Source organism: Centropristis striata, chromosome 4 (assembly GCF_030273125.1).
Source record: "Centropristis striata isolate RG_2023a ecotype Rhode Island chromosome 4, C.striata_1.0, whole genome shotgun sequence".
In the NCBI taxonomy this organism is placed as follows: Eukaryota; Metazoa; Chordata; class Actinopteri; order Perciformes; family Serranidae; genus Centropristis; species Centropristis striata.
In genome coordinates, this window is record NC_081520.1 from 12,301,408 (window position 1) to 12,316,674 (window position 15,267).

Consider the following 15,267-nt stretch of genomic DNA (forward strand, 5'->3'; position numbering starts at 1 on the left):
GTATGCATGTTTTTAAGAAATATAAATGGATATTTCATTGCTGAAATTAATGAAACTACAGGTAATAAGGAAAAACAATAATGGAGTAACATTACCTACTGTGACAAAGATTATTATTTCAGTAATTGATTAAATGTACAGTTTATTTAAAATTTTGTATATTAAAATTAATAAACTTGTCATTTAAAATGACAAACAAAAAAAGTATAGTGGAGTAAAATCAGAATACTATTCATTACCGATTAAATGTTCACTTACAAGTAGGGCTGGACGATATAAAAGATATATCGATATATTTTTAATGTGATATTGAATTAGGCCATATCGCATATATCGATATAGTTAAAATTTTTTCTTTCTTTATATATATATATAAATACTGCCCTTACTAGGGTTTGTCATATTTAGTTATTTTGTAATGTCCATTATTCTTTTCTCCTGTAAATATATTTATTTCAGAAAAAAAAAATGGCCTATTTTATTTCGTAGGCTTTTTTAAATTTAAGATATGTTTATTTCTAAATGTGAACTTTATGGAGCTTTGATGAAAAAAAGGTACTCCTGTTGTTATACAGTATTTATGTTCACTTAAATAAATGGTTTTAATAAATGTCATATTTGGCTTTGACTTTGACTGAAAATTTGCTCTCACGTGATAAAAATTTTGGGATGTATATCCTATATCGATATTCAGCCTAAATATATCTGGATATGACTTTTGGTCCATATCGCCTAGCCCTACTTACAAGGAATTTGCCTTTTTGTTTGGTGCACATAAATAAACATAAAAGAGTAAACATAAATAATACAATAAAACATCTGAAATAGAAAAATATAACAAACAAAAAATACAATATTATCCTCTGTACTAATATGCCACTTCTAATCAAAATACCATCAAATGGAAATACTTAAGTAAATCAAAATTGTAACTACTTCAGTAAAGTGTATGCTACGTTCCTATCAGTTCATGCCTATGCACATGAGGCATTTTAGATATTGCTGTTGGCACGGAAAATATGCATTATGCTTAATAGATGTTGATTTATGCAGCTCTGGATCAATATATCCAAAAACGGTCGGAAAAAGTCCATTTTATGTCATGAAGTTCCTCCTCCTGCTCTGTGCAGCGAGCTCTGGCCGTGACGTCAGTCCGTGACGCAGTTCGCCTCCATCACCAGTCGAGCCCACTGACAGAAAACACCTAGAAACGAAGCGAGCCTCACGATTTGTGGAAATATGTAGTTAAATCGTACAGTCCGGCTTATTTCGACAACAGGGGGTTTGGTGGAGCTGGTAAGTGACTATTCTTAACATAAACTTGATAAATCAGTGTCATCTCGCTTTGCTTTTATGTGACTGTTTGAGAACGTTAGCCAGTTAGCTGAGGAGCTAACATTAGCCTAGCCAAAATGACGACGGTGGTGATGGCGGATGGATCCCGTTATTTCCAGCTGCGGCGATGGCATCCGATTAATTTCAGCGTATTTGAGAACGCAATCCGCTTATAGAAGTGCATTTTAGTTAAAAGTCTGCTTACTGGATCTAAAATGGGACGCTAAGCTACTGACTGGCTTCATATTGAGCTCAATACCAGAAAAGAAAAAGGTCGTGTTGGCAAATGGAAGGTGAATCGGCCGAAGTACGTTTCGCATTCCTAGTAGAAATCCAACAGTGAAAGTTACAGCAGAAACTGCCAACCCGGAATAGACGAACAAGAAACATACTTCAGTCTTCAGATTGTAATGTTGCTTGCTAGTTTCTTTTACTGGAATATTTTAGCTATAATGACACGATTAACACTTCTGAATATCGTCACACTGTTAAAATAATCGCCTAAGTCATTTTCTGTCAAAATTGTTTTGTTTTTTTGCCAAAATTATCTCCTCATGACGCCGGCCTTCTATAGTAAAATCACCTACATCCTCAGTTGATCAGATCATGTGATTTTACCCCTTTAAGATAATGGCAAGATATGTCAAGTGTGTGACTTAAGCAGATTTATTATGCCTAAGTCAAAATAAAATGTGACTTAGGCAATTTTTTAAAGATGCCTTTGTGACTTAAGCAAGATACGGTAACACTTTATTTTGAGGGTGTCTCCATAAGAGTGACATGAGCGTGTCATAAACATGACATGGGATGTGTCATGAACATTAATGACACTTTGAAGTAACATTATTTGAAGTAACATTAATGCTCATGATACTTATCATGTCATGTTTCTGACAGGCTTGTGTGACTCTTATGTAGACACCTCCAAAATAAAGTGTTACCAAGTTTTTCAAGTGCAAGAGAGTTTGACAGTCCTGCCAAACAGGCTTGCAGACTTGGTCTCGTAACAGATTTCCAGTATTTGGCTATGGTGTGTTTTGCTTTTAAAAAACAATAGACAACCATTTTCTTATCAGTATTACTTAGAAGACAATCCACAGGAAAAAATCCAAGAATGCACAGTTTGGGGCGTATGATTAACTTTACTCCAGTGACATGGGAAATTACCTCCAATACCTCTATCCAGAAGGGCTGGATAATTGGGCAATTCCAAAGGCAATTAAAAAAGTGTGCCCTTCATTCTGCATTTACTACATACAAAACTCTCCATTTTTTATTGCTAATCTGCTAGCTAGCATGCTAACGGTAATGCTAACCCATCTCAATCTCTTCCTCCCACCAGCACTGTTACATGGGAAGCTAACATGGGAGGCCATGATGATGAAGATATGCCATATGTTGTGAATAAACAAAAACAAGATGAAGAGCTAAAGAACAAGCTGAATGACAGCAGCCACTGGTGCGACCAGGACTCTACTGGCAATAATGCCAAGTGGGTCAAAGAAGGCCGGAACCAGCTGCGGAAGGAGGCAGAAAACCAACAGGACCAGGACCACAACTGCAATATCAGCCAGAATGGGAACAATGATGACTTCCCTCACCAGAACACCACTCAGGAAGAACAACAGGGAAACGAGGAGCAAACCAAGTCTCCCAAAATAGCAATGACCCCTGGCCTCAGTCAGGAGGAGTCCAAGAACATCCTTAATGAGCCATTACTCATCAACACTCTGGAGTCCAACGAAGAGAAAGATAAAGAGAGAGCAGAAGATGATAAAGAGAAGGAAAAGACATCTGAGGAAGACGAAGAGACATCAGGTGATACCAGAGGCGAGATGGAGACAACAGAACAGAGTGATGTGGAGTCTCAGAGAGAGGGCAGTGTTGTGGGAAGAAATGCCTGCCTCCTGTTCTCCAACATGAATGGCTCACCAAATGATGAAGAGCCCAGCTGGCCTGCACTGTCTCAGGACAACACAGCTGACAGCTCTCCAAATGGCAACAGAGGTAAATAGACGTGCATGGATTAGATGTTCAGCACACACATTATGCTACAATACAACGTTTTGACATGCTTAAAAGATCAGTTGGATGTCACAGCTTGCAACATACATGAAAACAACAAACCATTACAGATTGGGAAGACATGATGATAATTATGGTATATGCTCTAATTTTCACAAAATTTGTACTGGCATACTGCGCATCAAGGAGATTAATTGTCGATTGAATAAAAGGGCAGCACTTTGCTTTCAAGCCCCCTTTTTTTGGTAATGTTTGTTTAACACTGATGCAGTTTTAAGTAGATATAAGCATTCATGATTAATGTACTTAACAACTATAATTCCTCCTGTGGCAAAGAACCCATAAGAGAAGGCTGGTGTATAAATAGATAATGAATGAGATTATAGTTGAACATAACTGTAATAATATCAATGATGCCTTTTTAGGAGGAGATACAATTGCTGACAATTACTATACATTACTAAAAGATGTGCTTATATCTACTTAAGACTACATCATAGTGTTACATTGTTGTGTACTACTTCTAAAGGCTAAACAGGGAGATCCAAGGTAAAGTATTATTACATAGAGCAGGCATGTTTTGATATTTTTAGCTGCCAATTAGATGTCTGTCTTTATTTTGCACAGTGAATGGGATCTGTACATTTACTGCACCCTTTCTTTCCATTTAAAAACCTTCAATTTGATTTGGACTGTGTGCAACATAATATTGTATCCATTTTGTTTTTCTAATAATTTGCTGATTACAGAAAGAGACCAAGGCCCTCAGTTTCACTTATACACATTCATAATCTTCAAACAAAGCTTAATCCGTAATCTTTTACTACCAATATATCTTTATGATTTTGATTTGTTAGTTGAAGTTTGGTGAATCTCTTCAAGCTATGCATTGGAGACTTATTTCCATGCTTTCTGTTCTTGTGCAATGTTGATTTGGTGCATCAGGTTGAACATTGTGGTTCATGAAGCCAGTGCGCTTTTTTCTTCTTCCTTTTATCCGCATCAGTATTCAGTAATATTATACTAGTATATAGTAACATATAGTAGCTGAAGATAGCAGCGTATAGTGTACAAGCCAGATTGCATATCTACAAAAGTGAAAATGAATTTAAATGAAAAAGTAAATTTAAAACATGAGCATATGTTTGTATATATAGGACAAAGAGGTTTTTAAAACGATTGCAGTCTCAATTTTGTTCTTTTACTGTGCCCAAACTGTTTTGGAATCTAGTTTGTTGTATAGTAGTAATAATCTTATCTCCTCATTATTTTCAGTATTCTGTACTATTGTTTTAGGTCAGAACACTCAGAGAGACATAAAAGTAAGAAAAGATATCTGAGGTTATTGGTTATTAAGTTTATAAGGAAAGTACTGGTCACTGTGAATCATTAGTTCTGTGTTTACACTCCAGTTTATTCCATTGTTAGACACCATACCACACTAATTTTAAGGATCAACGACTTTAGTGCTGTCTACTCTGCATATATATATATATATATATAACAAACTCCCTGTTTTAACCCGACATTAACAATGTGCCTTTCTCGTGTTTCTCTTTTGCTCCATGCCTTTCAGAGTCCTTTTGGGATTCCAGTGCCTTTGAGACGGACACAGACCTGCCTTCAGGATGGATGAGGGTGCGGGATACATCAGGAACATACTACTGGCACATCCCCACAGGCACCACCCAGTGGGAGCCTCCTTCACCCCTGGGTAAAGTTGGCGACTCCATGATGTCCTCGACTATGTCCCTGGAGACAACCCCCTGTGAGGAGACTGAGGTGAGGTCTAACATACATTTTTCTTGGATCGAGGCAAATGGCATGTGACTTTGTAGACTCTAATATCATCTGTTCAATTTGCCAGGAATCCTGGGCTCACCTCTCCAGTGCAGAGGAAGGAGTCGGTGAAGGGGAACTGTGGAATGTAAGTTGTGACAAGAATCTAATTTATCTTACTCAAACTACATGATGGATGGTTTTGTACATATTTTTACATTTTTGCAACAACAAATATTTTTGGATTGGACTGTATGTCAAGTTGACATATATGAAAATGTAAAAACTTCTGTTTTTGACTGCTTTTCTTCTTGCATGTGTCTTCAGGAGGAGGGAGAGGTTACATCTGATCAAAGTCTGAAGGAGTTTGAAGGGGCAACTCTACGCTATGCATCCATCAACCTGAAGTATGTGCTGTTAAACCTTTGTGATTAGTCAATAGTCTGTATTTAGTATATTGTCACCTGTTCTTATTTTCTTTTGGTCACTTATCCTTATCTCTTTCCCTCTTCCTCATCGTAGTTACAATTGCTCCCAGTCTGAGGAAGAAGAGAAGCTCGCTCCTCTCTGCACAGATTTAGAAACTAAGGTAGGGAACTAAGCTTTGTTGTTATATCCTTCCACCTTTTAATGTCCCTGCTGTAAGGCTCCTGGCGTCTAAATGTTTCACTTACGGTGAGCTGAGTGACGAGTGTCTTTGGGATTTGTTTTGCCCGGCTTGTTTCTCATACTCGCCGTATTCTGTTGTGTGGCGTGTTCTCAAGTTTTGTTGTCGCATGTCTTGCAAACAGCGAGTTTTACATCTTTTTGGGAAACTGTGAAAAAAATTCCAGACCGGAGAAGTCATACTGCCAGCTTCATTCATGATGAGAGCAGAAAAACAGTCGTGGGTAATTAACGTCATGCGCGGACAACAAAACAGTCTCATATAATTTATGTCACGCAGAGAAAAACGGTCTCGTGTAAAAAAAAAAAATATATATATATATATATATATATATAAATATGCGATCAGCTTTTCTGATCGACACTTTGAGAGCCCGACGATCAACCTGTTTAGGGTCCATATCGGCCGATAATGATTGCCGGCTGATCGATCGAAGCATCCCTACTCAGAACTGCTCCTTGAATGCTGCACTGAGGCAAAAAAAACTGCTCAAATTGGTCAAATTACATTTTTTCCCTGGGATTAATGAAGTATGCCTTATATTATTAGTTTTTGTTTTTCATCCAGAAAAAAGCAAAAACAGTTGATATTTTTACACGTTTTGGGTGGGTTGACCTGTAAGATCAAGTGATAACTTTTCTTTATGTTTGTAGCAGAGCAAGCATTTTTTAGTCATGAAGTAAGCAACACCACTAAAGTTGAGAATTTGTGCACGTAAGCGCTGCCTAGGAAGGAATTGTTACAATCCTCACTTAACTGTTCTTTATGTTCCCTGTACTGTCCTGCTTTGTGCTAATGTGCCGTATATTTCTATGGTCAGTGTTTTGCAGTGCGTTCCCTGGGCTGGGTAGAGATGTCTGAGGAGGACATGGTACCCGGCAAGAGCAGTGTTGCTGTCAACAACTGCATCAGGCAGCTCTCTTATCACAAACACAACCTTCATGACACTGCCGGTATCTGGGGAGAGGTGAGTGGATTTTACTCAGTCCTGTAATGTCCACTTTGATGTCGATGCATTCGAAAATGCCATTAACTTGGTCACACTCTGAATTATTTATTTGTGTGCAGTCCACAAATGCCTCTGATAGCTGAAATGGTTTTTAGCCAGGCTGCGTATGCTAAGAGTGTGTGTCATGACAGGGTAAGGACATGCTGATGGTGCTGGAGAACGACACTATGAAACTGATCGATCCACTGGGCCAGACTCTGCTTCATGCTCAGCCCATTGGCAGCATCCGTGTTTGGGGTGTTGGCAGAGACAACGGCAGGTCAGTATCCACAGTACAAGACCAAAATGATGATGGCAGAACTACATGTGATTTATTTAGCCCTTTTTTTTTAAAGGACCAGTGCATAGCGTTTAGGAGGATCAGTTGGCAGAAATGGAATATAATATTCATAATTATGTTTTCATATCTGTATAAAATCACCTTGTGTTTTTTTATTTTACCTGAAGGACACTGTAGGTTCCCTACATGCTTGTAAAGTGAGGGTTGAGGGCAAAGGTTTTCAGTTGGTTGCAATCTGCAACCTCACCACTAGATGCCACTGAATCCTACACACTGGTCCTTTTTATATTTGCTTTAAAAAGGCTTTATTTTTTCATTGACAAACCAAGTACAATCATAAAGTAAATATAACTGAATAACCATGTATTTTTCATTTGACATGAAGAAAAAAATGTTTGTTTTTTACGTAATTTCTGTGAAGGTACTTGGTGAAAAGATATTTCTAGTGATAAGTCTTCAAAAAAAAAAAAAAAGCATCTCTAACTTTCTTTGTCAGGCTTTTTCTCATATCTGAATCATGCTAAATGTATACTTAAGTTAATTAACTTCAGTCAGTGCTTGCCAAATATTCCCCCTGACTTGTGTTAGGACAGCAGCCCTTTCTGATTCATTCGAATGTTCTGCCATAATGCATTTATTAATGGTTGATTCATGTTTAAAATAACATACCACCTCCTGTAGTCATGACTCATTCGTGATTCAGAGGCTTGGCATTCCTAAAGAAATCTGTCATGACAGGCACATTGTACCCTTGTATGTACTTGTTATTGCATGCTGCTGCCCTCTGCTGGTTCGTTTAGAGCATTACAGACAAAGATAACCCTGACTGTCTCTGCTTGCTTCCTGTCTCATTCTAACAATGCTGTTTTTTTCTTTCATGCTGCATTTTCCAACATGAACAGGGAAAGGTATACAATAACGATTACTATCTTAAAGTGCTGTTGTGTGTACTTTGTGCTCTTAAGAAAGTATACTCGTTCAAATTGGGTCACACATTTATGCTGTATTAGTAATTCAATATGGAAATGTGACCTTTTTCATTTGATTTCACCTGCAGGGATTTTGCTTATGTGGCTCGAGACAACCTGACTCAAGTTCTGAAGTGTCATGTTTTCCGCTGCGACTCACCTGCCAAGAACATAGCCACCAGCCTACATGAGATGTGTTCAAAGGTCAGCCACAATTTGGTTTAATTTTGTTTCATTATGAATTCAATGCAATAACTTAGTTCATAACAAACCATGAATTTCTTACCCTGGAATTAACATATTTTCTTCACCTTTTTTTCCCCTTTAGATAATGCTGGAGAGAAAGGCGACCAAGCCAGGGGTGAGCAGGCTCAGCTCGGACCCGGGTAACCCTGTGGTCGTCCCTATTGAAGGTAAAGCTTTAGGGCCTTTCACACTTTGAATAAGCATATAATTAAAATCGTGGACACAGATCACTGAATTCTTCCTCCCTGTTTTAACAGAGTTTCCTGCTCCGAAAAATGAACTCTTCCAGCGCTTCCAAGTGTATTACCTTGGTTGTGAGGCTGTGGCTAAGCCAGTTGGTAAGAAAACACATCAAATATATAATAGTTTGTGTAATTACTTCAGCTGGTTGTGCCTTTAAATGTGTCCTGATAACAGTTAGGCTTTTGGTAAGGTTAATGTATAATGTGCTTTGTGTATCGTCTTGTGTTTTTCAGGTATGGATATAATCAATGACACGCTCGAGGCAGCGATCAATGGCAAATGTAAAAATGACTGGACCCCCGTTTCAGTGAATATCGCACCAGCCACCCTCACAATACTTTCAAAACAGGTAACACACATCAAGCTTTTCATCATGATGTATAAATGTTGCAAAAACATTTCAGTTAATATAATATATCCCTCTTAAGGTTGGGGAATAAAATGAAACATTGCAAACTATATAAAAAAAGGCAAAACAAACTCCACATGAAGTATTTAAAGAACACTCTATTCATTGTTTTACTGTCATTTATATTTCTAACCCCAGAGTGAGGAGGTGCTGTCAGAGTGCAGGGTGCGTTTCCTGTCTTTCATGGGTGTGGGAAAAGACGTCCACGCCTTTGCTTTTATCATGGCGGAGGGTCCCCAAGATTTCACCTGTCACATGTTTTGGTGCGAACCCAACGCAGCCAGTCTGAGTGAGGCTGTACAGGCCGCCTGCATGGTGAGTTGACAACAAATACATGAGGGGAGAGTTGTAGAGAGGAGATGTAGATGTAAATGACCTTTAAAAGTTAACTTTGTAGAAATGTGAATCACTGTTTGTAAGCACAAGCCAGTGTTTATAGTCTCAGTGTCTATAATAGACCATTTATACCGTGTGTCCTTCCTTTTTATAGCTTCGTTACCAGAAATGCTTGGATGCACGTCCGCCCAGCCTGGCCTCCTGCCTGCCCACTCCTCCTGCTGACTCTGTGGCTCGACGGGTCAAGAAGGGGGTGCAGAGTCTGCTGGGCAGCTTTAAGAGCTACAGGTCAGGCTCTCAATCCCCTTGAGTTGGAGTGAAGATGATGCGCAGTCCATTACACACAAGGTCCATCACCACAGCTCCTTCTCAATGTCACTTCTCCCACTCTCATCCGTCTGCCACAGTTTCGCCTTACGACCGTTTCACCTGTCTAGTCACTAGTCTAGTGTGTGGAGTAGTTTGTGGGGAAAATATGTGTGTGAAAAGATCTCATTTTTACTTTATACAAGAATTTTAAACTCCCATCACCAAACAGATAAAACCCTGGCATCTATTGCTTTTTTTCTTTGCTGGGATTCTTTCTGTGAGTCTTAACTATTTTTGTGTTTTAACAGAAACAATGCTATGAATGTTGGATATGGATGTAATATATATTTACATGCAGATGCTAGAATTTGCTTGAAAAAAGAGGTTGCTAGATTCTTTCACAGAAATTTCTTTCCCCTCCTCGGTGCAATTATCATCTCTAACACTCCTCTTTTTCTACTTCTAAACAAAGTACTGTAACACAGTCGTTGTCCGTTGGTGTCAAGTATCCCAATATTGATTTTCTAAAAACATCATCGCACCTCTCTCTCTCTCTCCACCATCTTAGGTTGTAATACAAGCGCTGTAGGCGCCTCGGTAGTGTGCCACGTAGATATATGTCCCCGACCCTCCCAAACAATGTATTTTAGTCTTCCAAAGAACTGTATGGTCATCTGTCACATAGTGAGCAACCACTGATTTAAGTGTAGTGTGTTTCTCATACATTCTGCATGAACATTTGCAAGTTCAGTGCTAGTGTGCAATAATCAGATGTTCCTGTATGGTGTGGTGATAACGATGGCTGCCTTGTGATTTATTTGTTAACTTTAATGAGAGAGTCTGGCTAGTTTGGGTGCGAGGCTAGTGGAACAACAGAGCCATGTTGCAAATCATTATCTTGTGATAGAAATAATAGTAATAAAAAGAAACACACACTCTGGGTTTTCACACAGCCGTTTACCACCAACAACTACTGAACAGTACTGTAGACACTCACCACAAGCTGCATGTTTTAATAGCTTAGAGTTCTTACTGCTCGCAGCAGTTTAGTGCTTAAGACCCATCAATGTATCCTGTAAATTCTTTCTCTGTGTTTCCGTATGGTAAGAGGAGGCTGGAGTTGATGTGTTGTTTCGTGTTTCATAGGCATGTCACTCTAGTTAGTGTCAGTGTTTATCATAAACTAGCAGTAGAAAGTTAGACTTGCTGTCAGTTCCTTCACACTGAAAAAAAGAGAGCAGTGTGGTTTACATTTTTTCTTTCTTTCCCTCCTTGGCCACATTTTGACATATGTGGGCCCCCAGCCACTCCAGTTAATGTATTTTTTTTTATTGTTTCCACACTTTACAATGTTCACAATTAAGATGATATTCACATTAGTATGTTAGATTTAATTTTTATAAAGAAAACACTAAATAGCCAAGTTGTATTTTATCTTTGTGTGTCTGTCAGTGATCAATACTGTATGTAGCACAATAGTGATAGTCATCTCTAATATTAAAGATGCAGTTTGTAAGATTTTTTTGTAATTTTGGACCTCTGCAGGGCATATGTTTGGCCATGTTGAGGCACTAGTAGCTACTTACTAGATATCCTCAGGCTAACTGACTTCACAACATAGAGATAAAGATTCTACAAATAAGACAAAAGCCCATCACTCAACAATTATTAAGAAAAGGAATGTATAGGCATACATGGCAAATACAACTTTGTATTTAAAGAACAAAAATACATAATGAATCAGTGATTTCTACGTCATACTGATGATAAAAAGTGAGACTTTGTGTGAAATGTTTGAGTCTAACTATAGTGCATAATGATACATCTGTGGTTTTAAATGATGCCATTTTTAAATCATTTTAATGAAGTGTCATGAACCTGCTAGCCACATTGAATTATTAACAATGGTAAACTTTCTAGATGTTTTTTTTTTTTAACACTCATATTTGATATTATTTTTGTATTAAGAATAAAAATAAGAAGTGTCCTCAAAAGAGTGCTGAAAGAAGTTGGGCGCTTGTATAAAATAAAGCCCTGAAATGATTTATAATCCATGTTTGAAACATGGATTGGAAATGAATGCCCTTTGAGCTTAAAGAGTGCGACACATTTCCAGCTATCAAACGGACACAGACCCCGCTCTGTAGTTTGACCTTATTGTGCGACTTTGTCACCCAATTTCGAAAAAAGCAAAGCAGCGCTTTGTGATGACTGGCCTTTCTCCAACTTACACTCATAGATTCCTATAGATGTTTTTAACATTTTAGAAGTATCACTAACACTAAAACTCTTACCAACTGCTTCTTTATATGTGTAAGATATAACACTAATGAAATTTAGTCTACATTGACTCATATTACTGCCATGTCACTCATGTGTCACTTGGAATTTGTTTTTGTTTTTCAAAGTTTGCTGTGTCCAGTCAGTGGCACCACTAAAGCCAGATGAGTTAAAAGAACATTAGCAGATTAATTTATTTCTGTTTATGTAAATTAGGTGTATAAAATGTATGTATATAAAAGTCACTGCACAATAAATGTGAACATATCATAACTGTTTTTCTTGTGTGTGTTTTTTTTTAAATCTGTGAAGCCAAGTGGGTTTGAAGAGATTGGTTTCAAAAGGGCAGGTCTGGATCCTATATCCTGAAGATGTCTTCTTTGGTTTCTGGTTGTGGAAGCATACTTTTTTTCATTTTCTATTAATGGCTTTATCTGTCATTCCCAGATTTTCCATTAAAATGTAAAAAAGCCACACACAAGCTGTCTGGCTCTTTTGCATATGCATTAAAGCAGCTGACACTAGTTTTACCATATGTATTGACAGGCCGGCCTCGCAGAGCATGAACAAAAAATGCAAAACGCAACCCCCTCCCTGGAGTCACCTGTTCAGCTCATATCAGCACTGCTGCCCTCACCTGGTGAGTTCAAAAGAATGGGCAGGGCTGGTTATTGTTTCCCTAAGAGATGGCTTTTGGAGATGAAAGGTGCACATCAAGTGGAATCCGCAGCGGCTGCAGACTGGTAATAATTGGCTCTACCATCTCCACACAAATATCAGGACTGCCCTGCCAGCGGGATCCCCGAGCAGCGGGACAGATCAAGGCTCTGGCTATAATCGCTTCCTTTTGAAGAGATAGACTGGGCCCTCTGCGCGAGGTGACTTATTGACTGCAGTTTGTATAGATGAAACATATCCACTGCCATCGTCTGTCCTGTTACATCAAGTGTGTGAAACATTTCAGCCATGTATTTTGAAACAAAACTGACTGCTTCTTTAGCGCACTGCAAATAGGTTATTGCTCAGTCTTGCACCACAGGAGGACTCCCGTGATGCAATGTGCATGTGAATTTTAACCATTTCTCTCCAGATTATAGCTCATATTCACACTCAGTTATCAGTTTATAAGGTACACAGAGTATAATATTAAAAGTATAATATACCCTGCAAAAACCTCTGAAGGTTATTTAAGTTTTGTTGAAACTGATTTGTTCCTTTGAACATTTTAATCAGTTTTTCCAGACAAAGTCAGTGAACAACAGATGCCGCTTAATGTGAAATACAATTTACAGCTTCTAATGTCTATAACGGCTCTGTCGGTTCCCTTTCAGATAAGAGGATCTCGACTGTAGCATTGATTCTATCATATTGCAACACAATGTACTGCAAGCTACTTTAAAACTTTAGTGATGAGCCCAACTTATTCAGTTTTTTTAATAACTTAGATTTATAAAGCTCCTTTCAAAAAACCCAAGGATGCTTAATTGTTGTAAATGGTTGTATTGTCTTTTCTCAAATTTGAAAAGCCACATACAATCTTTTATTTATGTTTTTAATCACACATGCATACATTTGATCTTTTTACTGGTAAGATGCCTTTATAAACATAAGGATGGCTTTAGGGATGAACATGTTGGTCCACCACTTCTGTTTCAAGGAAACATGTCTATCAACCTGAAAACCGTAGCAAAAGGGTGCATACTGTTTTGTGATTGAACGTGCCCCTGCTGTTAATGGACACTATTATCCCACAATGCAATGCACAAAGGAAAAGCAGGAGCTAACACACAGGTGGGAAACATTCAAACTCGTTGTTGGTGGTGATCCAATAGTTCCAGGGACACCTCAGAATAAAAAAATTTTACTTGAATTATTGGAAAAACATTTGTGATGTCTCTTTGTTAGATTTAATTGGAAGAAGTGTTCCAAAGTTGGAGTTTGATTGCCTTTGCAAGGCACCAAATTGCATAATTTCCTGCCCTGGAAAGCAATTAAGCATGTTGATTTCTTGTATACTTCAACTGCAAAAGCAATAACGAGGTAGTATAGCATATAGTGTGGAATTGGGACACAGCTTGAGTCTTGCTTGCATCAGGATTTTATGCTTTGTATCCACTGTTATAGAGATGTGTTAAGTTAACTTCATGGTCATTTGGAGGCTGCAGTTTGTATTGCCGTTGTGTTTTTAATATTCTGTCAACCCTATATCGATAGGAGGAGACAAACAGCTTCAACTAAAACTGAAGAATACAGCCTTCAGGAAGGTAGGATTTATTGCAGGGCTGTATTAGTAGGTGTTCTTCATAATTCTGCAACTGAATGTTTATATTCAGTGTAATGAAATGCATTCTTTGACTGTATTCCTTATGCGAAACCATACAGTAGCTGTATACAGTCTTGTATACATGGATTATGAATGTGTGGTGGTGGTGGCAGCGTGTTTACAGCCACCCATGCCCTAAATCCTTTTGTCTCTTCACTATTTGGATGCTTGTTATTGTGCTGCAGTGTGTGTCCGTGTATCTCTGAAGCCAGATTTATGCACTCCTCTTTTTGCCGGGTGTCAATCACAATTTACATAGGTCGGCCCATGGAGAAACTAATCACAATTATAATTATTCCTATAGCCTAATTATGCATATGGCATTTGTATGATGGAGATTTATTTAGAGTAATGAATGTGTAGTCTTGTGGAACATTGCTTTTCCTCTCGGTGTGTAGGAGCGGACTCGCGCCTCCTCTGCTGGGCTCTTCAATCTAATCACCAATCTCAGGCTAGATAAAAAAGAGCCGGTGCAAGCTCCGTCTTCAACCTGCTATCAAGGTCTGAGAGAGATGATGGGAATCCCTGTAGGGCACAGCCTTTTCTGACTGATTCAGATTGCAAGAATACACCTCTTTGAACAAGGAATCTCATATCCTCTGCAGCCTCTATTTCAACACTGCTTATCCATTATGATTTCTATTGCTTTTCTTTTCTTTTTTTGTTGTTGTTTGTTTTCCCCATGTCTGCAGAGAAATCTGTGCTTCTTGGTAATCGGGGACGACACCACCGAGTGTTAAGCTTTTGTCAGGACTGCAGCAAATCAAACTCAGCCACAGGACATGTGTGAAGCCACAGAGTTGGATCAACTACAAAGGAAACTAAAGGATGATACTTTTTATGCTACCCCAATAGGGAGTACTATAACATTCCCTGCTACCAATATAAAATCCATAACAATATGAGATCCATTAAAAAACATGGAATGACAGGTGGTAGAGAATAAACGAGAGACAATACAGATGCAATGTTGCTACAATCTCTATTAGAGCCCTGAGCCATTCATTTGGGGATTAAGCGGTTTAATCTTAAAATGTTCAGTAATTCATTCTCTCCCA

General features: G+C 38.4%; 1 protein-coding gene across 1 annotated transcript; it reads left to right on the plus strand.

The window, feature by feature from the left end:
* The first annotated feature begins 1,161 nt into the window (after positions 1-1,161).
* Positions 1,162-9,973, plus strand: apbb1 (amyloid beta (A4) precursor protein-binding, family B, member 1 (Fe65)). The gene is made up of 14 exons (XM_059331102.1): positions 1,162-1,296; positions 2,678-3,342; positions 4,937-5,142; positions 5,228-5,287; positions 5,467-5,546; positions 5,662-5,728; positions 6,627-6,773; positions 6,947-7,074; positions 8,153-8,267; positions 8,392-8,476; positions 8,567-8,647; positions 8,786-8,901; positions 9,100-9,276; positions 9,452-9,973. Exons 2-14 carry the CDS (start codon positions 2,700-2,702, stop codon positions 9,605-9,607), a joined length of 2,061 nt encoding a protein of 686 aa, XP_059187085.1. The 5' UTR covers positions 1,162-1,296; positions 2,678-2,699; the 3' UTR covers positions 9,608-9,973.
* Positions 9,974-15,267: the final 5,294 nt, after the last annotated feature.